General features: G+C 36.5%; 1 protein-coding gene and 1 long non-coding RNA gene across 2 annotated transcripts in view; both read left to right on the forward strand.

Moving 5' to 3' along the window:
* Positions 1–24,625, forward strand: part of LOC123569135 (uncharacterized) — a 30,051-nt gene extending 5,426 nt beyond the window's left edge. The window contains exons 2-5 of the long non-coding RNA XR_006692680.3: positions 20,661–20,781; positions 21,222–21,351; positions 21,545–21,693; positions 24,248–24,625. This is a non-coding gene — a long non-coding RNA (uncharacterized lncRNA). The remainder of the gene's footprint in view (positions 1–20,660; positions 20,782–21,221; positions 21,352–21,544; positions 21,694–24,247) is intronic.
* On the forward strand, positions 14,706–15,844 carry LOC102142148 (interferon alpha-2). Its single transcript, XM_005581622.4, has one exon. The coding sequence runs from the start codon at positions 14,775–14,777 to the stop codon at positions 15,339–15,341; it is 567 nt and encodes a 188-aa protein (XP_005581679.1). The 5' UTR covers positions 14,706–14,774; the 3' UTR covers positions 15,342–15,844.
* Positions 24,626–26,321: the final 1,696 nt, after the last annotated feature.

A 26,321-nucleotide genomic window follows, 5' to 3' on the forward strand; every position in this document is an offset into this window, starting at 1 on the left:
TCATTAAAATAGTTTTTATTCTCCGCATTTGTTTGAGGATAAAGAACACATTCCTTGATGCTGCCTTTATGTTCTTATGGCACATTAATCCCGAATTGATTACTAATTAAATGTTTCAGTGTTGCTCTGATCATGACCACCAAGGGCCTGACAGACAAATCACACAGGCTTCTTTCAGCCTTTATCAAAAATGGTGGTGATGATGATGATGATGATAGCAACTACAAATTATTTTCCCCTTTCTGAGGGACTCATTTAATCCCCCCACCATAATCTCATTTACCAAAAAACTACATGCTAACAGAGTGTATATAACTAAAACAATCTAGTAAATAAAAGGCAAATCTAGGTTTCAAAACCTAGATTTTTGTCAGACTCCAAACTCCACCTCCTCCTCACCAACATGAACAAACGGGAAGCGAGTTTACAAAGTGCTGTCCACCTTTCAGTGGACAGGGCACCCCGGGGGAAAAGGAAAATGTGTGCCCCTATGTAGGTGATTGTATTAAGTTTTAATGGTTATTTTTTCCTACAACAAAGTAGTTGAAAACACTTGAAAACTGAAAACTATTAAAACATGTGCTGAACCATCACTTATTTTCTAGAAAGCCCTACACTTTGCTTATAATACACTGATGTTCCTTTATGGTCTCCTACAATTCTCAAATTGATTACAAATTATCAGATACTTTCACCAATTTGTGCCTCACCTACAAATGTGTAGATGTGTTGACAAAATGACAAGGAAATATCTTGACTATTTTATATACTTGGCAAAATGAAATGAACAGTTGGTAATTATCTCTGAGAGTCTAAAATGTGATCAACAAAATTAATAATCACCATAATTATTGGATAAAATAACCATATTTACTGTGGCCCAGGTGGCTCTATAGTTGCTCAGTTAATTCTCACTGTAAGTTCACGAGGTGTGTGGGAGACAAGACCTGTGAGACTTATGACCTCTGGACCAGAGAGTGAGTTTTTTACAATTATTTCAGTGACTCCTGTAGAAAACAGAGCTAGTGGCTCTTGTGGGTGGAAAGGAGAGGATACTTATGCTTCCAATTTACGTAACTGTGGGAAATGATTGTGAAAATAGAAGATGACATATGCTGATGAGTGAAATGTGAAGGATGGAGTAGAGCAGGTGATGAGTGCCATCAGCAGAGATCAGGACACGGAGAATTTCCTTTTTTTTTTTTTTAATTATACTTTAAGTTCTAGGGTACATGTGTATAACGTGCAGGTTTGTTACATATGTATACTTGTGCCATGTTGGTGTGCTGCACCCATCAACTCGTCAGCACCCATCAACTCGTCATTTACATCAGGTATAACTCCCAATGCAATCCCTCCCCCCTCCCCCGAGAATTTCAATCACTAGGACAGCAGTGACACTGAGCGCGCGACCACTGCTAACAGCGCACAAAGCTCCCTTCGCTGTTCCAAACAGCCGGCAGCGGTCGCCGGACCAGCTGTAACGGACCCACCAGCGATCCTAACCCGCTGGCGCCGCTTCCTCAAGGAGACCCGCGCTCGGGGTCCGCTGAGTCGAGGCCCGGCGCTTGGGGATTAGGGTCCACGGGCCTCGTGAGCAGCGAGTAAACGCCGCCTCTCACGGTTCTGACTACAGAGGGAGAGTTCTACCGCCGCCTCCCCCGAGACATTTTTCTCATGAAACATTTTAGCGAGACCAGTATATTGTGCCAGTGTATTGAGGGGACTGACGGCTCAAAATCAGATCGTGCCGTAGTCTGTGTTAGAGATTCAGGGCCATTTCTACGGAGAAAGGCCCGAATTCAGAGAAAGGGGAAAATCATAAACAAACGGGAAGCGAGTTTACAAAGTACTGTCCACCTTTCAGTGGACAGGGCACCCCGGGGAAAAGGAAAATGTGTGCCCTTATGTAGGTGATTGTATTAAGTTTTAATGGTTATTTTTTCCTACAACAAAGTAGTTGAAAACACTTGAAAACTGAAAACTATTAAAACACATTATTTTAAGTTTATGCCAAGACCAGACTTTTTCTTTCTTTCTTTCTTTCTTTTTTTTTTTTTTTTTTTGGTAAGTTTCTGATTTTAATGCAGGCAAACATTAGAATACTTTCAAAATTACTTTTCTGCTTATCTCATTTTCAATTAAGAGCATTACCATATTTAGCAATATCTCATGAACCAATAACTATTTTCATTAATTTCAACTTTCAGGAACTTTTAAATCTCGTTTGTTTTAAGCAAGGGCTTTCTATGAACCATTCAGCTTCATATGCTGTATAGTCATGGTTTTCATTGGAGAATTTTATTAACATTTTCCACTTGGTTCAAAATGTCATCCCACATAGATAAGTTGCATAAAAATGTGTAATCTGTTTGCATTAAGATGCTTTCCATTTCAGCATAATGCAGGTTTGCATTTGGTATCATTTACTACTTAATATTTATCTTATGTGCCAGTACATCGATTTTGATTTTTATGCCCTAGATATCCTTAAGTGTTTTTAATGTAGTGGTTAATACAGATATGATAATTTCCCATCTGCTAGTTGAATTCAAAAATGTATATATACCCTTTGTACAATACTTTTAAAAAGTTATCTTAATTCACAAATGCAGAATTTTACATAAGATTATGAGCTGAGTAAGGCACGTATGTCACATTACCATTTTGGGTAGGAAATAATGGCTTTTGTGCCTTTGTGTGCACCTCCCACCATTGCCCCGTTATCATATACTTGGCTAGTGTCATTTTTATGTCCGTATCATTTACTAGTTTATTAACAGTTTCATGAACTAGATATATTGAAGTTTTTCTTTCATTTAAAAAATGTCAATAAAACAATTGTTAACATCATTCTTAATGTGAACATAATGGACTATATATATTGTATAATCAAAAAATATTTTGTTTTTATATTCTTTCTCAATAGTGGTTTATATCTAACATGATTACCTATAACATTGTGACTCATTCTGAACTTTATTCACAAATAAGACTAGAACCTTTTTTATTATTAATTATATGAGTAGCTATACGAATATTATAATAACTGAAAAGCTCAACTAAAATTGAGAATATTCCAGAGTTTGGGCTGCTAATACTCTGGGACCTTCTAAGAGGTTATTTTTTGCATAAAATAAAACAACATTGAAAATCACTTGCAAAAATTTGCTAACATTTTTATTTCTCTGATTTTATTGCTTCTGTAAGCATCATCTAGTAACTTATGAGATTGAAAGATTTTGTAAACTTTCTATTTTAGGAAACATGACGAAACATCAAAACTTCATGGTCACAAGTTTTGTTTGAGTTTTACAAATCTTTGAATATGTTTTTGAGGTGCTAATACTTGATTACGTTGCATTACTGCTAAAACGTATGCATGGAAACAATTTTAAAAGGATTCTTTGGAATAAAAGAGGATGTCACAATGAATCAAATCTTCATTAGAATATTTTTACACAACCAGTTTTTTTGAAAACATTTAGCCATAATGGAACAGATTCTCAAAAAGCTGAATCTTGTCCTGGATCAAGCATGAACAACTTTTTAGAGGGCCTAATAGGACACAGCCATAGCAGACAAATCTATATACCATAGCAGACAAATATATATAATTACACATATTGTGGTATTTTTTAACCATGAAAATAACAAAGCCAGATGCGCTATCATGTGCCTGTAACCCCAGCTAATCAGGAGCCTGAGATAAGAGGTAGGAGGATTGCTTGAGCCCAGAAATTTGAGACTGCAGTGAGTTATGATCATGCCACTGCACTCCCACCAGGGCAACAGGATGAGATTCTATCTTAAAAAAGAAAAGAAAAAGTATAATACGCAGAAATTACAAGTATCTTAGGCATACAGCACAATGAATGTTCGTACACTGAATGCACTATGAAACTAGCACCTGTGTGAAAAATAAATAAAAGATTTTGCTCAGGACGTAGACGCCTCCTGAGTGCTGCCTTCTCATCACTACTTAAAACCAGCTTTCCTGTTTCTTCCCTGAAGGTAGCTACTCTGACTTCTAACAGTCCTAATTATTTTTAGTAGGTATACTTTGATGCCTTTTGTGTGTATTTACTCATTTAATCCTTACAATAATCCTATGGAAAAAAAATACTATAATTGTCCCCATATTAAAGATGAGGAAACTAGGGAACACACGTTTAGGGTATTTTACAAGGTCAGACCTGGGATCCAGCCTATGAACTGTGGCTGCAGAATCATACTTTTATTTTTATTTTATTTTATTTTTTTTTGAGACGGAGTCTCGCTTTGTCGCCCAGGCTGGAGTGCAGTGGCCGGATCTCAGCTCACTGCAAGCTCCGCCTCCCGGGTTTACGCCATTCTCCTGCCTCAGCCTCCCGAGTAGCTGGGACTACAGGCGCCCACCACCTCGCCCGGCTAGTTTTTTGTATTTTTTAGTAGAGACGGGGTTTCACCATATTAGCCAGGATGGTCTCGATCTCCTGACCTCGTGATCCGCCCGTCTCGGCCTCCCAAAGTGCTGGGATTACAGGCTTGAGCCACCGCGCCCGGCCAGAATCATACTTTTAAACCAACAAACAATCCTATGACAAATAACGGTAAAGCTGGAAAAGTAGTCCAGTTCAACACAATTAGATATGTTGAAGAATAACCAGTAACATCCACTTAACACTTTGCAGTGGTTTTACACTTACTGTTAGCATTCATATTTTCTAAATTGTGTCTCAGAAGGTTGTGGGGAGCATGAGGCTCGGGGAAGAGTAGAGATTTGCCTGAAGGCCACAGCTGGCAAGGAACAGAGTCCAATTTGAGCACGGGGCAGAACCATTATTTTTTTCTCCTTTCTACAGAACAGGCAGAATCTGAGGCCAGGAGGGTTAAGAGTGGTAGTCTCCTCTCTCCAGTCAGCCCATCTCAGCACTCTGCATGTGGGGGATGTTAAACTAGTGTGAAAGTCACCCTTTGTTTCTGGACATAATGTTGAGAAGCACTCCAAACTCCCAGACTCCTTGGGGGAGCCTGGACTGCACTAGTGCTGGTGACAGAAGATTTGTTTATAACCTAGTTTCTAGGAGGATTAGAGGAGAATTAGGGGGAGGACTGAGGCACTGGGTGAGCAGAGCAGAGGTTCTCTGTAAATATGGGGCTTCACTAGGGTGACTTATGAGTACTTGATCTGTCCTGACAGCCCATGCAACTTTGGAGGACAGGATCATGGCATCTATTGTGGGCACATACTTTCACACAATATCAATATTTGGGTGAACTTAACTGTCAAAATAATTGTGTGTAAATAACACAGTTGTAATTTTTAACAAATTTGACAAATTCTATCTGTGCAGTCAAGAGCCCAGAATACCAGATTTTGCTGAGTTTCTTGCGTTCCAAGTTCTCAAGCTGCTTCTGGCTCTAGGAATATCTTCACAGTTCTTGATGTTCACTTTTCTTTATTAAGCAAATGAGCATCATATGACTTGTGTAATCTCCTCCTAGAGGAATAAGAACTTCAATGCACCTAAACAAATCCACAATGGATTTCTTTACCGGCTTGTGAAGTATAGATGTGTGAGCAGTGTTGGTACTGCAGACCCCTCTATTACTGCACTTCTGTGCTTGGCTGGTCATCTATGGAGACTTGTCCACTGCAATGCAGGGCATTGGCAGGCAGGAAGAGTCAGGGTGTATCTGCCTTCAAATTCAGCTTCTTCCTGCTGACACTGCACTATGATTCTGCAAAGACATTTGTGACCAATATAGTTGTGACCCAAGTTTTCCCTCATCCTCTTCCCAAGTGAGAATGTGCCTTCAGTGGCTAAAGGCCAGAGCCGGAGAGAGACTTAGGCAGAGTGGATGGGTGGCTCAGCGCTGCAGTGGATCAGCTCTTGCCCCCAACTCTGCTGCTACCAGCGCTGCCTCGGTTCTCCAGTTCTTTTGAATATGGAGTTGACCCTGGAATAACACAGGTTTGAACTACTAGGGCCCACTTATAAGTGAATTTTCTTTGACTTCTGCCACCTCTCGAAACAGCAAGACAAATCCCCCCGTTCCTCTTCCTCCTTCGCAGCTTAGTGTGATGATGACTTTGATGATGATCCATTTCCACTTAATGAATAATAAATATATTTTCTCTTTCTTGTGATCTCCTTAAAACATTTTCTTTTTTTCTAGCTTGCTTTATTGTGAGAATATATATTACATATAGCATACAAAATATGTTAATTGACAGTTTATGTTATTGATAAGGCTTTCAGTTGACAGTAGGCTATTAGTAGTTAAGTTTTTGGAAAGTCAAAAGTTATATGCAGATTTTTCACTTCGAGGGGGGTCAGCCTCTAACTCCTGCATTGTTCTACAGTCAACTATGCATAAAGTTAATAACTCTTGATATGGCTGCAGAGATTTTCAGGGCAAAGTGACAGAACAGAGTTAGCTAGGACAATCTTTTCACACTAAAAATAACGTAACAAAATGAACAAAAATAAGTAAAATTATTCATATATGTATCAGTTATATGCATGCATGTGTCTATATGTATGTCTGTGTATGCATATATATACACACATATATGTATTATACCTAATCTTCTACAGCATTCCATGAATAGAAAGGATCATAATAATTGAAAATAGGTAAGGCAATCAAAGAAAGAAACAGAGATTCAAAAGTTGCCAAGCCTTTCCCTTGCTCCTAACCTGGTCCACCCAGAAGTAGTCATGGAGAAAAAGAAAAAGGACAGAAATATACTAAAATATTACTAAGACCCTCCCCTCCAATTTATAGGGAAGCAGGCTAATGCATTGGCTAGGAAATCTGAAACAATGATTCAAGAAACCCTCCCAAAAATTGATGTCCCTTCCAGCTGCCTGAGCAATCAATGTACACACACACACACACACATGCACACAAACCTCCTCATTAATGACCTCAAATACAAAATTGTGCAGGTTACAGTAACATCTCCTAAATTCTACCAACATCCATATGCTTCTATGAAAAAGCCTCTGACAGTTGGCAATGTAGAATTCTCTAACAAGTTCTTAAAATATATCTGAGCTCTCTATTTGACTAATGTGATGATGAATGTATTTTCAAATTATACAGGCAGACATTATCTGATATTCATAATGAACCTGTGAAACTGGAAATGTACTGTTAACAAAGATATTTCACACACTGTCAACTAGGAGATTTCCCACTGATTTAAACTACCACTGCACTTCCACATTGAGTTTTTCCAGCTCCACTTTATAGTGTGGTAAGGAAGGTTAGTCAGGAGATTGTGACCTGCACAACAGGCTGGAAGCAGGAAGTACATTTTAATTAACTTTACTCATTTCATTTATAAGTTCTAACAATGTGTGTATATGCCTGTGTGTGTGTGTAATCTTTAGGATTTTCTACATATAAGATCATTCTGTCTGCCAACAGAGATCATTTTACTTCCTCCTTTCCAATTTGTATGCCTTTTATTTCATTTTCTTTCTTTCTTTTTTTTTTCTTTTTTTCTTTTTTTGAGACGGAGTCTCTTTCTGTCACCCAGGCTGAAGTGCAGTGGTGCGATCTCGGCTCACTGCAAGCTCCGCCTCGCGAGTTCACGCCATTCTCCTGCCTCAGCCTTCCGAGTAGCTGGGACTGCAGGTGCCCGCCACCTCACCTGGCTAATTTTTTGTATTTTTAGTAGAGATGGGGTTTCACCGTGGTCTCCATCTCCTGACCTCGTGATCTGCCTGCTTCGGCCTCCCAAAGTACTGAGATTACCTTTTATTTCATTTTCTTACCAATTCCTCTGGCTAGGACTTCAAGTATTACATTAAATAGAAGTGGTGAGAGTGGAATTATTGCTTTATTTCTGATCTCAGAGTAAAAGTTTATAGTTTTTCACCACTGAATATGATGTTAGCTGTGGGATTTTCATATAATAGCCTTTATCATGTTGAGAGAATTTCCTTTTGTTTCTAGTTGAGTGTTTTTATCATGAAAGGGTATTGAGTGTTGTGAAATGCTTTTTCAGCGTCAGTTGAGATGATTGCAGTTTCTACCCCTTCATTCTGTTAATGAAGCGTATGACATTCACTGGTTTTTTTTTTTTTTAAGTTGAACCATCTTTGTATACCAGGAATAAATCCCAATTAGTCATAATGCATAATCCTTTTAATGTTCTATTAAATCTGAGTTCCAAGTTTTTTGTTAAGGATTTTTGCATCAATATTCAGTAGGGATGTTGTTCTGTAGTAGTCTGTGTCATGTCCTTGTCTGGATTTGATATGAGGATAACGCTCTCGTTTTTCTTAATCAATCTAGTTAGGGTTTTGTCAATTTTTAAAAACTTGTCAAAAAACCAACTATTACTTTGTTAATTTTTAAATTACTCTTTCTCTATTTTGTATATCTTTGCTCCAATTTTTATAATGTCCTGCCTTGTACTAGCTTTGAGTTTAGTTTGCACTTCTTTTTCTAGTTACATAAGATAAAATTGGGTAGTTTACTTGGGCTCTTTTTTTCCTCTCTTTTCGTGTAAGCTTTTATAGCTGTAAATTTTCCACATAGTACTGCTTTTACTGCATCATGTAAGTTTTGTAATGTTGTCTTATTATTTTCATTTATCTCAAGACGTTTTCTAATTTCTGTTGACTTCCTTCTTAAATTCTTATCTCATTTAGACATAGATTTATTTTATTTTAGGCCCTATGCATTGGGATGCAAAATCAGACTAGTTTTGCTTTCTACAAAAAGTAAAATGAGAAAGAAATATATTTGGTCTTGTGAGCACTATATGGAAATACTTTATATTCCACCGGTTTTATCATATTCATATCCCTTTATTAACATAAAGCTGAAGGTGAATAAAAAAAATCAGGATTAGCCAAACAAATTTGCATGGTCAAATACCACATAAAAAGTAAATATACTTAAGTTCCCAGCAAAATCTGAATTGAATGTAGACAAAATGCTCATATCTCAGTGTTTGACAGACTAACAGTTTAAGCCAATAAAAATGTACTGACTGGATAAACTACTAAAAGTTGTTAATTTTTGCAGTATATATTTCTGAAAAGAAAGTTTATCCGTTATAGAAATTCCTGTGCCCATTTAAGAACTTGGAGCATTAGAATTGTTTAATAATACAGTTTAATTGTATCATGAAAATAATCGATAATACAATTTATTTGGTTTATTTTAAAAAACTGATTGTTTCTGCTCTCTCTATATATAGACTGATTTTATACTAATGTTGCCTAAAGATCATCAAATTATTTGAAGCCTAGGTTTCTGAGGGATGGAAAATGATGTCACAACTATTTATAGTTCACACACACATTCTGGGGATTTAATACATCCTTTACAAGTGCAGGAAAGGTAGAAGATTGATGATTTGGGGGAAGTAGGGCTACCACACCCCAGAGAGTGGAATGGTATGTTGTCTGTTGACAGCTGTGTGAATCAGAGAGTTTGAATTTAGACATATATCTTTGTATCTAACTACAGGCTAGTTATTTTCTTTTAAGACAAAGTAGAGGACAAATTACAGATGAGGTCATAATATAGTGCTAGACAAATGTTGAATATTATGCTGTTGTTGCAATTTGAATCCCAAGAGCTATATAAGCCTTAAAGTATTAGATATCCACTGGTTTTAGCAATAGGCTCAATAGGCATTATTGACACTCAGTAAGAGTAAAGTGAAAATATTAGTCATTATCTGTTTTAAATTGAGCAAATATGACCATGATGAAATAAAATACTTCATGAGTGTCTTCCAGTAGGAAGAGAAAATCTGAGGAATTGCTTCTGTAAAAATTATTTATTGAGTGAGTACACTAGGCCTGGTGCTGAGGATAATGCAATGAATAAGACAGTGTCCAGTTATTAAAAAGCTGAATGGCTGAAGATGATCCCATACCTACCATTTTTACATGAGGAGGAATCTAGAGGTTTGAGACAACATAGTTTCTTACGCAAAATAAAAAGTAAGGCCAGAGTTCAGGATTAGGAGCTGTAAGTTAGTGCTTCCTATACTAATATTCAACATTTATCCAGTTTAAAATATAAGAAAAAGATTATTTTCTTTGTTTTATAAGAATTACCTTGGTTTGAAACATATAAAATTCCTTAGGATGTTTGAACTTTAATTAAAAAAATGCAAAACAAAAATCAAATTGATGATATTTTCTAAGTTGTGTAGTTTTATTAGAGATGGTAACACTCCCAAGCATGTGAAAATTAGTTTCTGAGGTGTGACCAAATATTACAATAGTTTGTGTTCCTGCAAAGCTTAATCCTATTTAACATAATCTTGTTCCCTAGTGTTCATTTCTCCAACTGTGTTTTCTCATGTATCACACAAGAAGCATTGACATTGAGTTCATTGAAGATAGAGAAAATACATGCAAGGTAAGTGTTAGAAACCCGTGATAAATAGAGAGCTTACTGGAGGACTTTCAGTCATTTGCTTAATCTCAAAGTCATATTGTGAGTGGTGGCCTTTACTTACTTGTGAGATATCATTGGCTATCTCCTGAATGTTGCTTATGTTTGAGCCTCATTCCTTCTGAGTGTAAGGTGGGCTTTGAGAATTAAGTGCAAATAGTTTGCATTTTATTATTTAGTTTTACTAATGTTTTTCAACACAACAATAATTATGTCAAGTGCTGAAAAGAAAAAAAATGTTGATATTTGGATGAATATCTAACAGCTGTGGAAGTTACAAATTATTTTCTCTGATGAAGCATAAGTAAAAGTAAAAGATATTAATACTCAGTTACAAGAAGATTATAAAACACCAAGCAGATTTAACACAAAGCAGACTGCCGCAAGGCATTTAAGAATCAAACTCCCAGCTGGGTGTGGCGGCTCACACCTGTAATTCCAACAATTTGGGAGCCCAAGGAGGGCGGATCACTTGAGGCCACGATTTCAAGACTAGCCTGGCCAACACAGCAAAATGCCACCTCAACTAAAAATGCAAAAATTAGCCGGGCATGGTGGCACACACCTGTTATCCCGGCTACTAAGGTAGCTGAGGAATGAGAATCGCTTGTACCCAGAGGTGGAGGCTGCATTGAGCCGAAGATCATGTCACTGCACTCCAGCCTGGGTGACAGAGTGAGACCCTATTGGAATAAAAAAAAGAGAGAGAGAGAAAAAAAAGAATCAGACTCCCAAAGGTCAAGGATAAAGAAAAGATCCTAAAAGTAGTAAGAGAAAAGAAACAAATAATGTATACTATAGAAAATAATGCATCCAACACATCTGGTAACGGACTTTGCAGTGAAAGCTTCACAAGCCAGGAGAAAGTGGCATGATATATTTAAAATGCTGAAAGAAAAACAAAAAACAAAAAACAAACAAAAACAACAACAAAAAAAACCTTTCACCCTAGAATAATATAACTGACAAAAATATCCTTCAAAAAGAAAAGAGAAAAAAAAAGACTCCCAGATAAACAAAAGCTGAAGGCTTTCATCGACACCAGCCCTGACCTACAAGAAACGCTAATGGGAGTTATTCAATCTGGAAGAAAAGGATGTTAATGAGCAATAAGGAATCATGTGCAAGTACAAAACTTGTGGTCATAGTAAGTACAAGAAAAACACAAAATATTATAACACTGCAACTGTGATGTGTAAACTACTCATGTCTTATGTAGAAAGAAGAAAAGATGAATCAATAAAAATAATAACTATGATGACTTTTCAAGACAGAGACAATACAGTAAGATATAAATAGAAACAACAAAAAGTTAAAAGTGGGGAGATGAAGTTTGATTTTTTGTTTTCTTTTTGCTTGTTTGTTTATGCAATCAGTGTTAAGTTATCCGTTTAAATAATGGGTTATAAGACACTATATGCAAGCCTCATGGTTACCTCAAATCTAAAACATATAATAAATACACACAAAATAAAAAGGAGAAATTAAAACACACCAGCAGAGAAAATCACCTACATTAAACACAAAAAGGAAGAAAAGAAGGAAGAGAAGGCCATCAAATAATCAGAAAATGAATAACAAAATGACAGGAATAAGTCTTTATAAATAATAACACTGAATGTAAATGGACTAAGATCTCCAATCAAGAGACATGGAGTGGCTGAATGTATTTCAAAAAAAAATATTACACCCATCTGTGCGTGGTGGCTCACACCTATAATCCCAGCATTTTGGGAGACTGAGGCTGGTGGATCTCTTGGGCCAAGGGTTTCGAGACCAGCCTGGCCAACATGGCAGAACCCTGTCTCTACTAAAAATACAAAAAATTAGCTGAACATAGTGGCACATGCCTGTGGTCCCAGCTACTAGAGAGACTGAGGCACAAGAATTGCTTGAACTTGGGAGGTGGAGGTTGCAGTGAGCTAAGATCAATCGAGTCACTACACTCCAGCCTAGGTGACAGAGTAAGACTCTGCCTCAAAAAAACAAAACAAAACAAAACAAAACACCCCTAGATCCAATGATCCATTGCCTACAAGAAGTATGCTTCATCTATAAAGACACAGACTGAAAGTAAAGGGATGGAAAAATATTCCATGCCTATGGAAACAAACAAAAAGAAGCAGAAGCTGCATTTATATCAGACAAAATAGACTGCAAGACAAAAACTATGAAAAGGGAGAAAGAAGGTCACATTATATAGTGATAAAGTGTTCCATTTAACAAGAGCATGTAACAATTCTAAATATATATGCACCGTATACTGGAGCATTCAGGTATATAAAGCAAATATTATTAGAGCTAAAGAGAGAGGCCCCTACACAATAAAAACTGGAGACTTCAACACCCCACTTTCAGCATTGGAGAGATAATCCAGACAGAAAATTAACAAACATCAAACTTCATCTGCACCATAGACCAAATGGACCTAATAGATATTTACAGAACATTTGATCCAACAGCTGCAGAATACACATTCTTCTCCTCAGCACATGGATAATTCTCAAGGATATTCCAAAGGCTATGTCACAAAACAAATCTTAAAATGTAGAAGAAAATGAAATAATCTCAAATGTTTTCTCTCACCACAGACTAAGAAAAAAATAAGTCCCAAATAAATACAATCAGAGATGAAAAAGGAGACATCACAACCAATACCACAAAAAATTAAAGGATCATTAGAGGATACTATGAAACTATATGCCAATAAATTGGAAAACCTAAACAAAATAGATAAATTCCTAGAAACATACAACATGTTGATCTGTTCAGGTTTTGTATTTTTTCATAGTTCCATGAAGAAATACAAGAATGGTTCTAGAAGAAATACAAGAATTGTTTCTTGTATTCCTTCATGGTTTTTGTATTTCTTCACGGAACCATGTAACAATGGAACCATGAAGAAATACAAAATGTGAACAAACCAATAACAAGTAATGAGACACATGCCATAAAAAAAAAGTCTCCCAGAAAAGAATACAGGATCTGATGGCTTCACTGATGAATTTTGCCAAATATTTAAAAAACTAATACCAATCCAACTCAAATTATTAAAAAAATAGAGGTGGACAGAATCTTTCCAAATGTATTCTATGCGGCCAGTATTACTCTGATAATAAAACCAGAGAAAGACACATTTAAAAGACAGAAAACTATAGGCCAATATCTCTGATGAATATTGATGCAGAAATCCTCAACAACAAATTAGCAAACTGAATTCAAGAACACATTAAAACAGTCATTCAACATGACCAAGTGGAATTTGTCCTAGAGATTCAAGTGTGGTTAAGTACGTGCAAATCAATGGGTTTGATGTTGTTCAATGAACATAACATCCTCCAGCTCCATCCATGTTTTTGCAAGTGACAGAATCTCATTCTTTTTTATGACTAAGTAGTACTCCATTGTGTATAAATGCCATATTTTCTTTATCCATTCATCTGTTAGACACCTAAGTTGCTTCCAAATCTTAGCTATTGTGAATAGTGCTTCAATAAACATGGGAGTGTAAATATCTCATTGACATACTGATTCCCTTTCCTTCGGATGAATACCCAGTAGTGGGATTTCTGGATCATATGGGGGAAAATGGAGGTGGTTAACGGGCACAAAAATATAGTTAGAAAAAATGAATATGATTTAGTATTTGATAGCACAATAGAATGACTACAGTTAATGATAATTTATTATATATTGTAAAATAACTAAAATAGTATAAATGGGATGTATGTCGCAGAGAGAAATGATAAATGTTTGAAGCATTGGATACTCCATTCACCCTGATGTGATTATTATGAATTGTCTGCCTATATCAAAATATTTCACTTATCCCATAAACACAGATGCCTCTTATGTACCCACAAAAATCTATTTTCTAAAAAGTTGCTCTAAAATATAATTATCAAGTTAAGTAAAATGTCAATAGCCTTTTAATTTAATTTTTAATTGTTTTACCATTCTTTACAATAATAAAAAACATTAACTTTATACTTTTTAATTTAATGTATAGAATAGAGATACACATAGGATATGTAAATAGATACACAGTATATATGTGATTAAAATATAATGGGAGATTCAATCAGAAAAAGTTTCTAAAAAGGCTATGGGGTAAGAGAGGAAGGAAACAATAATGAAAAAAATGTGGTGAGAAAAACGGCTTAAAACCCACATAAGGAGTGCATAAAGAAAGCAAAAAGAGAAGTAGAAAGTAACACAGGGGCGTTTGGAAAATGTAAATGAATATGTTCCCTATTTAAGGCTAGGCACAAAGCAAGGTCTTCAGAGAACCTAGAGCCTAACATTTAGGCTCACCCATTTCAACCAGCCTAGCAGCATCTGCAACATCTACAATGGCCTTGACCTTTGCTTTACTGGTGGCCCTGGTGGTGCTCAGCTGCAAGTCAAGCTGCTCTCTGGGCTGTGATCTACCTCAAACCCACAGCCTGGGTAACAGGAGGACCTTGATGCTCCTGGCACAAATGAGGAGAATCTCTCTTTTCTTCTGCCTGAAGGACAGACATGACTTTGAATTTCCCCAGGAGGAGTTTGGCAACCAGTTCCAAAAGGCTCAAACCATCCCTGTCCTCCATGAGATGATCCAGCAGACCTTCAATCTCTTCAGCACAAAGGACTCATCTGCTGCTTGGGATGAGACCCTCCTAAACAAATTCTACACTGAACTCTACCAGCAGCTGAATGACCTGGAAGCCTGTGTGATGCAGGAGATGGGGGTGACAGAGACTCCCCTGATGAACAAGAACTCCATCCTGGCCGTGAGGAAATACTTCCAAAGAATCACTCTCTATCTGAAAGAGAAGAAATACAGTCTTTGTGCCTGGGAGGTTGTCAGAGCAGAAATTATGAGATCTTTTTCTTTGTCAACAAACTTGCAAGAAAGTTTAAGAAGTAAGGAATGAAAACTGGTTCAACATGGAAATTATTTTCATTGACTAATACACCAGCTCACCTTTTTATGATCTGCCATTTCAAAGATTCATGTTTCTGCTATGACCATGACATGATTTAAATCTTTTCAAATGTTTTTAGGAGTGTTAAGCAACATTGTATTCAGCTCTTAAGGCACTAGTCCCTTACAGATGACCATGCTGACTGATCTACTATCTATTTAAATATTTTTAAAATATTATTTATTTAACTACTTATAAAACTTAACTTATTTTTGTTCATATTATGTCATGTGCACCTTTGCAGTGTGGTTAATGTAATAAAATATGTTTTTTGGTAGATTTATTTTGTCTTGTTCATTGAACTTTTGCTATGGAAACTTTTTGTACTTGTTTATTCTTTGAAATGAAATTCCAAGCCTAATTGTGCAACCTAATTAAAGAATAACTGGTACACTTCATTTATCCATCAATTTTATATTCAAGATATAAGTAAAAATAAACTTTCTGTGAACAGGTTGTGTGTTGTACTCAAGATAACAAGGTGAACCCAACAAATACAATTCTGCTCTCTTGCATATTTGATTTTTGTATGAAAAAACCTAAAAACGGTAATCATACTTAATATCAGTTATGGTAAATGGTATGAAGAGAAGAAGGAACAACCGATGATTTCTCTCTGCAGAAGGTAGATGGAGGCATGTGAGGAAGTAAAAATAAGACAGAGATATTCTCTTTGAATTGACTAGTATACATCTAGTAGAAACTGTCCATTGCCAGTTAGATATACAAGTTTGCAATTTGCAAGGAATGTGATTGCTGGGGTTTCATATGTGATAAGGGAAAGCCAAGAAATGAAGGTCACAATTTCAGGAGAGTGTAGAGAAAGAAAAAGGTTTAAACATGATTCTGAGGACCTTTCACTTTTAAAGGGAGGGGAGAGAACAGCCACAAAGGAAACAACCACAGCTACAAAGGAATGGCTGTACATTAGAAGGCAAGAGGAGAGAAAGATAATGAAAGTGTATTTAGGAAGATAAATGCTTGAACCCAGGAGTTCAAGGCTGCAGTGAGCCATGATCACAACACTGCACTCCAGCCTGGGAGACAGAGGGAGAGTGACCCCATCTCAAAATAACAAACAAACAAAAGGAAATAAATGTGCCGAGAAGAGGATTCAGTGGATTTGCCCAAGGTGTGGCTTGAAACTGCCTACTAATTGGGAAATAGATGGCATTGGCACCCTTAGTGAGAATCGGCTGGGTAAAATTAATACACAGAAACCATACTGGAGTAAGTGGAAGTTTAAATAAGATTAGTGACCTTAAGTGGAGAAAGAAAGAAAATGGGATTAGAAAAGAATGTGGGTTATTTTTTCTGTGCATAGTTTTTCCTTTTTGCAATGTATATTTTTCTGAATAGATTTCATGTAATTGAGGTACTGGCAAATGACATTAATATATTTCATATTTATTTTAAGTCATGGCATATAATTACAATAGTAATTTATCAGTTTTAATTAATACTACTGTGACTATCAGTAAGATGCCTAGTTTTGTTAATTATTTAGGCCGGAATAGATTACTAATTCAATCTTTCATCAAAATATTCAATTAATATTGATAATATAATGGTTATTGCAATTACTGGCTTTAATTAAGTTACTTACTTTGTGCCATTGTCATGCTAGTTTACTACAATTTCACTGCAATTCTCTGATAGAGCCAGATATGATAAGAAATCTTTTTTTTTTTTGCATTTTTAAATATTTATTTTACTCAGAAATGTACCAGTTGTGCAAAGACATGTTAGAAAACACTGCATATGCACACACAATCTATCAATAATATTCCTCTCAGAGACAAACAATTTCCCATATATTTATTTAGAAGTATATTTTCTGTTGAATACATTTTTTTGATGCACAGATAGAAATACAGATATTTGATTATCTGTAAATTCTGGACATTTTTATTTTATCTTATTATATACTAATGTTTTTGCACATTTTTATAACTGGCATTATTCACATAATTTTGATAAGATTACTTATTTCCAAGATGATTTCATTTGTCTGATAATACCCATTGCATGTTTGTGTTACAAATTATATTCAAAATTCTGAATTGACCATTACTTTGTTCCATTGCTGTCAAGATTATTGTATCTAAATAATTGCTCCTATCTTTTTTTTTTTGGGAGTTTACAGAATTTTTATTATTATTATTATTATACTTTAAGTTCTAGGGTACATGTGCATAACGTGCAGGTTTGTTACATATGTATACTTGCGCCATGTTGGTGTGCTGCACCCATCAAATCGTCAGCACCCATCAACTTGTCATTTACATCAGGTATAACTCCCAATGCAATCCCTTCCCCCTCCCCCCTCCCCATGATAGGCCCCGGTGTGTGATGTTCCCCTTCCCGAGTCCAAGTGATCTCGTTGTTCAGTTCCCACCTATGAGTGAGAACATGCGGTGTTTGGTTTTCTGTTCTTGTGATAGTTTGCTGAGAATGATGGTTTCCAGCTGCATCCATGTCCCTACAAAGGACACAAACTCATCCTTTTTGATGGTTGCATAGTATTCCGTGGTGTATATGTGCCACATTTTCTTAATCCAGTCTGTCACTGATGGACATTTGGGTTGATTCCAAGTCTTTGTTATTGTGAATAGTGCCACAATAAACATACGTGTGCATGTGTCTTTATAGCAGCATGATTTATAATCCTTTGGGTATATCCCCAGTAATGGGATGGCTGGGTCATATGGTACATCTAGTTCTAGATCCTTGAGGAATCGCCATACTGTTTTCCATAATGGTTGAACTAGTTTACAATCCCACCAACAGTGTAAAAGTGTTCCTATTTCTCCACATCCTCTCCAGCACCTGTTGTTTCCTGACTTTTTAATGATTGCCATTCTAACTGGTGTGAGATGGTATCTCATTGTGGTTTTGATTTGCATTTCTCTGATGGCCAGTGATGATGAGCATTTTTTCATGTGTCTGTTAGCTGTATGAATGTCTTCTTTTGAGAAATGTCTGTTCATATCCTTTGCCCACTTTTTGATGGGGTTGTTTGTTTTTTTCTTGTAAATTTGTCTGAGTTCTTTGTAGGTTCTGGATATTAGCCCTTTGTCAGATGAGTAGATTGCAAAAATTTTCTCCCATTCTGTAGGTTGCCTGTTCACTCTGATGGTAGTTTCTTTTGCTGTGCAGAAGCTCTTTAGTTTAATACTCCTTGGTAATTATTTTTCCTGATTTTATGAATATCACAATCTTACATGAATGCAAAAATAACTAAATTACCATAAACATACAAACTCACAAACTTCCTTCACAAATTAAATTGGGAAACTGGATCAGAGAATCTCTTCCTCAATACTTAAGGAAAAGAAAATAATTAATCAAACCAGCTAAAAATACAACCCGAAGCATGGAAATTCAGAACGTACCAAAGAGTTGTGTATAATTCACGAGTACAAGGAGATTTAGCAATTGCAATAGAAATCCAGAATACAAAACTGACAAAATCACCCATAATTTGCATTAAAGACTTTGACATTGAAATTTCATTCTGCTTGGATGTATGTGTGATCTTGATCAACCCACTTAATCTCACAGAGCCTCACTTTTCTCATAAAAATTGGTTTTAAAATATTTGTGTAGTTGTGAATATTAGAAACAAACATGCATTTTGAAGCACCTACCACTGTGTCTTCTATCTAGTAAGAAGTTAAAATATCATAGGTATTTCCCTATTTTCTTCATACAGCTGTAGATGAGGATAATATTTATCTTTCTATAAAATTCTTAGGACCTGTGTCCTACATTTCAGTAAGTGACTGCCAATGGAAGTGGCCTAAAAAAGCTAGATTCTGTCAGCAACTGTAGAGTGGTTGAAAAATGGTTACTCCTCATTTCAAAGAAATGTCCTATTTATATGCAGTCAGGGAATGGTGGCTTTTATAAATACCTGAGACAGGAGAATACGCATATAGATTGAAGTGGAGAAGAGATGTGATGTTTATTTACTGATTCAGGCACCTGACACATTCCCTCCCTGTCTCTCAGCACTCCAGGAGGCATTTTCATATCACCAGGGTGTCCTTGCTCTCCGAGGTGGATTTCCCATGGGATCCTGGTCATTCATTCCCTTGATTTTCCTGCCTATTCACACAGAGCAGCTTTCTGTTCTATTGTGGTTCTGGCTTCAGATGGCTTCCCTAAATAGCAGAATGCCACAAGGAGAAAGCAGAAGTGAAATAAAATTTCTAGGTTTTACAGAAACACATGCAAGAGGGGCTTTCTAGAATCTCCATTGAATATGACATAATAGTAGCGTAGCAAAAAGGAAAGAGAAAGCAGAATTCAGTTTATACGTAGGCTCCTGCAAACCTCTCAGGGAAAGACAGTCCCTGGGGGCCAAGTGTGACAAGGGCAGCAACCAAAACTGGAGGGCAGGTTGCTGATCTATGAAGAAATCCTACCAGTTCTGGGGATTTATCCACATGCTGCAGAAAGGCTACTTCTTCGCCAGAAGAGATTTGTATGCTGTCATAGCATGTTTCCTTACACTTGGTTTATTACAAAGAGAATGAGTTTCTGGCTACAGTCAGGGCATGGACTCCTTGGGATTTCCAGTTATAGGGACAGAGAGACATGTATTCCCTGCCCACAGCCTACTGTGTAGACCAGTCTACGCTCCCTAGGATCACCCCTTCCACATATATTGGGACTCTTGGGGACACACAGAACTGCCAATTTGGATTGGAACTTAATACTATTCACAAAAATATCATGTTTCTTAGTGCATTAAACTCTTGACAGTGCAATCTTAGTTTCACAGATTCCTTCCCAATGTCAGAGTTCAAACTTTAACAAATCAACATTTTCTTACTGTAACTTTAGATAGTAATCTTGACAGCTCCTCAGCTCAGCAATAAAAACTGTACCTAGTTAGCAAAAGGGAAAAATCCCACAGAAGCTAAAGAATATAAAATAATAATATTATTATTATTCTCTGAGAGCTAGTGAAGTCTGTTTATTCACATGTGTCAATTTTGGTAGAATTTGAGAGGCATTCCTGTAATTGGTACCATATTTTCATGGAGGTATTTCCCAGGGAGTGTGTGTGAATTGCTGAGGTAGCAGGGAGGGAGGACCTGCAACTGCAGAGGGGTCTCTTGAATCTTTTCCTCAAGCTACACAGTCAACATCATATATCTATACATAAATATCTAGAAATTGATATATACATATATATGGCCATCATTTTCTTATTTTATGGATATATGGTTATTTTCTTATTTTATACATATATATCAGAATATTGAACACTCTCCTCAAACTCAGTACCTACTATCTTCAAGAACGTGACAGTCTGAAAAACAGAATTCTTGGAAGCATTCTGGAGAAAACTGAAAAATAGTCGCCCTTCACATCGAAGGTAAGTTTGATTTGTATATTTAGTCAGGAAATGGTAACTTATGAAATACATATATTTCATAATATGTTCAGTTTGTTTCCCTAAACTGAAGTAAATTATACAAAATATATACTGGCTGATTCTGATACCTAGCAGAATTCCCTCCTTCTTCCCCTGTTTTCTTGAATCCCATTCTTCACTTTTGTTAGGGCTCAGAAAAAACAATACTCAAAATTGATGGTCTCAGAAGCAGCCTCAGAAGCAAATTTTCTCTCTGATCTTTTTTCCTCTCCTGTTTCTCACTCCTCATTCTCTAGAGGTTAGCCATAAAAACCAGAAACCCCCTTTCCCAAGGCTCCTTTTCCCCAAAGTAAGCCATAAAACCTAGAAATACTACTCTTACTTTTCTGTGTAAGAACTGACTCTAAAGAAATTCTTCGAACTATCTTGTTCAATTGTAGGTTATAAGACCTCCATTCCAAAAGGAGCTCTGCCCCATGCCAGGGAGGAAGGAATGCTGCACAGAGAGGTCAAGAAGAATCTGACCAGAAAGGCCTTGCTGGGTTTCCCCACTCAGTCTATTAGCATTAGGTGATGCCCTTTTTGTCTAATCACATTTTTTACACAGCTGTCTGTCCATTCTTCATTGAACTTAAGCATTAAAATGAATATTTTTTTACGTAACTCTGGGTCTTCATTCTGAAGGCTCCCATGTCGCATAAAACTATAATTAAATAAATACGCTTTGCTTTTCTCTTGTTAACCTGTCTTTCTTTTGTTAAAGAGGTGCCAGCTATGACCCTTACGATAGGAACGAAAGAGATCCACCATTTCTGCCCCTATAGTCCTGGTGATGAGGATGGGATGGCTGAAGCAACTGACTCACCTACTGATGAGGTCCCGGGACAACTGGCAAAAAGTTGGCAAAGAAAGGTAAGAATTTATATCAAGGTCTGTTCTCCTGGATCTCTGCCTATAGTGCCTGGTCAAGGATGGAAAGTAAAAATTTCTCTTTCTTTTTTTCCAAATTCAGGATAGCAGGAGAAAATTATTTGTTTGGATTGTAATTCTTGTGTAATTTTGATTTAAAGTACCCATTTGTTATTAAACCTTTCCCTTCCATAGACAGCTATTGTGTCCCTGTTTGTCTCATATTGCGTCCTGAGAACCTGGCTTGGCTTGCTGACTGTACAACAAACCTGCATGTGCAGGTGGCCAAAAAAAAATGTTGGGGGCTCCCATGACAAGCTTACATGTCATCGACTGTTGGTAGCTCACAAAGTGTCTAAATCTTTCTTTTGGCTATTTTTAGGGGTAACTTTGAATTCTGAGAGGGTTGCATCTTTGCATTTCTTTGAAGATGTCTTATGCATCCTTCATTAATCATAAAAGACTTAATTGGTTTCTGTTTGGAGTCACCTGGTAGATACCTTTGTTTAAAAGAGAAAAGGAAAAAAAGAAAACAATTTCAAAAGCTAGAAATATTGGCTGCTTATTCTTGCTGAAATCTGATAAGAGATTTAAAATGGGATCCTGTTTCTCCCGTGGGAAGTTTCTTCAGTAGACCTAAACCTCTTTTTAATTATATGTTTGATCCCTCTGCCTCCCTTCTTGTTGGCATAATTTTTGCTGGAAAAAAAAGTAAAACTTCAATGGCCTTTCTGGGAAGCTTAAAGTCTTACCAATATGGCTCCTCTAAGACCTGTTCTTCCATTTATTCCTGCACTTCCTTCCTTCTGCCACCTTCAATTTTCTATCTAGGTCTCTTTTATCATGAATATGTTACCCTTCAAGCCCCTGCCCCCTCGATTTCATGGTCAGTGGACAGAAAATTACTAGGCAGAAACATCAAAGTTCTTGATACCACAAAAGGGGGTGTAGAAGACACTTGAAAAAAAAACCTAGGGTCCCTTGAAGCATGCAAAAAGAGTGCCACAGACCCTCCACTACATGGGGTGTTCTGTCTTCCTCGTGGAGCTCCAAGAGTCATGTGCAATTTCAGATGTGGAGCTTTGCCTTGAGTTCCCCGATCTCTTTGGGTTTTGGGGGTATCAAGGGTAACTTCACACTGTAAGAGAGACATCTACCTGCCAAGACCAGAGAGTGGCCAAGTCTGTTCTATGTATAAGTCTGTCTCCTTCCACCAGCTTTTTCTTCAGAGCTAAAAAGAGGAAATTTCCTGGAAACAACTGACCCAAATACTGGAATGATCCCATTTCAAAATTTAATTTTTGTTTATTCTGTAAAATATGGGTCAAGATTTATCATTTTTATAGAGATGTGTATCTCAGCACTATTTGTTTATTCAATTTTTCTTTTTAAAAATTGAATGCTTTTTGTGCTTGTGTTGAGAATCAATAAACAGTATATGTAGGCTCTATTTGTGCAAACTATTGTCTCTTTCACTGATGTATTTATTTGTCTTTAATACTTCACTGTCTTGATTACTTTAGTAATATAAGTCTTGAAATTAGAGATTATAAATCTCCAACATTTTTCTTCCTTTTCAAGTTATTTCAGTTAATTTTTTTTTTTTTTTTTGAGACGGAGTCTCGCTCTGTCACCCAGGCTGGAGTGCAGTGGCCGGATCTCAGCTCACTGCAAGCTCCGCCTCCCGGGTTTAAGCCATTCTCCTGCCTCAGCCTCCCGAGTAGCTGGGACTACAGGCGCCTGCCACCTCGCCCGGCTAGTTTTTTGTATTTTTTAGTAGAGACGGGGTTTCACCGTGTTAGCCAGGATGGTCTCGATCTCCTGACCTCGTGATTCGCCCGTCTCGGCCTCCCAAAGTGCTGGGATTACAGGCTTGAGCCACCGCGCCCGGCCTATTTCAGTTATTGTTGTTCCTTTACATTTCCACATAAGTATTAGAATCTGTTTGTCAACTTCTACAGAAAAAGTCTGGTGAAATTTTGACACTGCATTGAATCTATAGATCAATGTGATTATAATTGATATCTTAACATTACTGAGTCTTTTAATCCATTAGCTCAATATATCTCTCCATTTGTTTAGGTCTTATCTATTTTCTATCAGCAATATTTTATAGTTTTCAATGTACATGTCTTCCTATAAATTTATTCCTAAGTATTTTAAATGCTTCATAATATTGTGAATGATATTCTAAAGATTAAATTTCTGATTGTTGTGCATATAAAGAAATATTATTGATTTTTGTATATTGACTCAGATAAACTGACTAGTAAATTCTAGCATATTTTTTAAGTTTCTGAAGAATTTTCTAGAGGATCAAGTCATTTTTCATAAACAGGTTTTACTTTCTTCTTTTCTGTTTGGATGACTATCATCTATTTTCTTGTCTTATTAGGAAGCAGTGGTTATTTCAGTAATTTTTATTACTGAACATCATTAACAATGTTTCTAACATTGATTTAGCATTTTGGGGGTAATGTTTTGGTAGCCTAATCGGCAGCTACAAGAAAAAACACCAAGGACAGATCCTAAAGCTTATGTTCATGATTTTTCATAGACTGAGAGGACTGCAGGACCATGTCATTTGGAGGACATCAAGCTATTTGATACCTGGCAATCTGGATGAAAGTAAGAGGAAATGGCCAATGAAAACTTAGTCATTAACACATATAATCAAAAGCCATGATATGATTAAACAATGAGAAGAAAACTACAATTATTTGGGGACACAGGTCATGATGATTCTCCCCATTAAAATCCACTGGATGCTATACATGGTTCCTTTAGACTTGATTCACTTTTATTTCATCATTTTTCTTTTGTTTCTAAGACTTGATAATTTCATTGTCCGATCTTCAAGTTCACTAGTTCTTTCTTTTGTCTACTCCAATGTGCCTTCAAATCCCTCTAATAAAATGTTCAGTGTTCATTTCAGTTATTTCACTTTTTAGCTCCAGATTTTTTGTTTGTGTTCTTTACAGGTTGTCTCTTTATTGATAATTTCATTTTGTTTGTGCATCGCTTTTGAGACTTTCTCTACATCTTCCTTTAATTCTTTGAGCATCTTTAACAGAGTTACTTCAAAGTCTTTATCTAGTAGATTTGCTATCAGATCATTTTTAGGTATGATTTCTGAGACCTTTTTTTGAATGGGCCATATTTTTATGTGTTAATATATTATTAACACAGAAAATTGTGATTATTTTTAATGTTGAAAACTGGACATTCAAATCTAATAATGTAGTAATTCTGGAAATAAGATTAACCCCTTACCCAGTCTTTAGTGATTGTTGATATTATTTTGTTTTTGATTTCATTGTTGCAGGCTGTCTCTGTGTAAAGATTGTCCTGAGGTATAATCTTAAGGTCTTCTCAGGGTATTTCTGAGTCTGCACCTTTCCCTAGGCATGTGCAGTCACTCTCTAACTTTCACCTTGAATGTCCTAGTTTTTAATGCCTGGTTGCCAAAAAGCGGAAAAAAATAAAGATGGAGATGGGGATGGTGCTGGCTGTTTCATACCTTGGAAGTCACTTCAGCTAGAGAGGGTGGGCCTTGCTACAAAGGGGATCAAAAATAGCAACCAGAAAATGGGCACAGATCCCTGATATTTGGAGGAAAGTATGCTTTTTGCCAACACTGGCTCCCGTCAGTGAGCAAGCTGCTCTTGGAACATGGGCACAGCTACCTGCCATGGAGACTAGGGGTGGAAAACTGTAGAGGATCTATTGATACTAATGTGATTAAAGCTAAAATTGACTGAAATTAATCACAATTTACCATCCAAGCCTTCCCCTGGAAATTCCAAGCCTGAAATATATTCCAGAGTTCCAAAATAGTTATATCAGGTAGATTTTGCTATTGCAACTGTTATCTAGATGGGGAGACTGAGTTCTAGTGTTTTCTAATCCACCTTCTTCACAGAATCCTCTACAAGACCTTCAGAGGGCTCCATCATCTGGGAGAACAACAAGAATTCCAAATTGGGGAATATGTGAGATTTGGATGTATATTTTTTGGTAATTAAAACAGTTGACTGATCTCAAGAGGGTCATCAATGCGACTAACAACGACCTAAAGGAGAAACGTCAGATCCTGCATGCTTAGGCACTGTCATGGTATAAATTGGTAGAAAGTTTTGTTCAGCTTTAAACTTACAAGAAAACTTCAAGTAAAGATAGATAAGCTTTGCCTCTATTCATTAGTTAAAACCTGGGAAACTATCCAACAAAAGATGTAAATTGTACTGTATGTATATTTTTAAAAAATCAACCACATTGGCAACAGAAACCAAGGTTGAATGGAGACTATGAAAAAATAATGTGATGAATATATGACATAACCCTTTTGAAAATGACAAATACTTTGTCCAACCATTTAGTGACTACAGACTGTAAGGCTGAAGATGAAAGAGTTGTACATAGATACTATGTTTAGGTGGTAGATTGGTTTCTCACAGGGATTCTGGTTAGTTGTTCTGGAACTACTTTACATGAATTACTAGGGTTAAATAAATAAGTAAAATCTTGTGGATAATATAAGCCAGATATCTCAGAACTGGGAAAAGAAGTTTCAAATAATCAAAATGTTAAGGCTAGAATAGACCTTATTATACTGGATTAGAATTTTGAAA

Source organism: Macaca fascicularis, chromosome 15, assembly GCF_037993035.2.
Source record: "Macaca fascicularis isolate 582-1 chromosome 15, T2T-MFA8v1.1".
NCBI classification, from domain to species: domain Eukaryota; kingdom Metazoa; phylum Chordata; class Mammalia; order Primates; family Cercopithecidae; genus Macaca; species Macaca fascicularis.

Bases quoted from the DNA above. Each gene is read 5' to 3' on its own strand.
- LOC102142148 (XM_005581622.4), top strand. From the start codon at position 14,775: ATGGCCTTGACCTTTGCTTTACTGGTGGCCCTGGTGGTGCTCAGCTGC.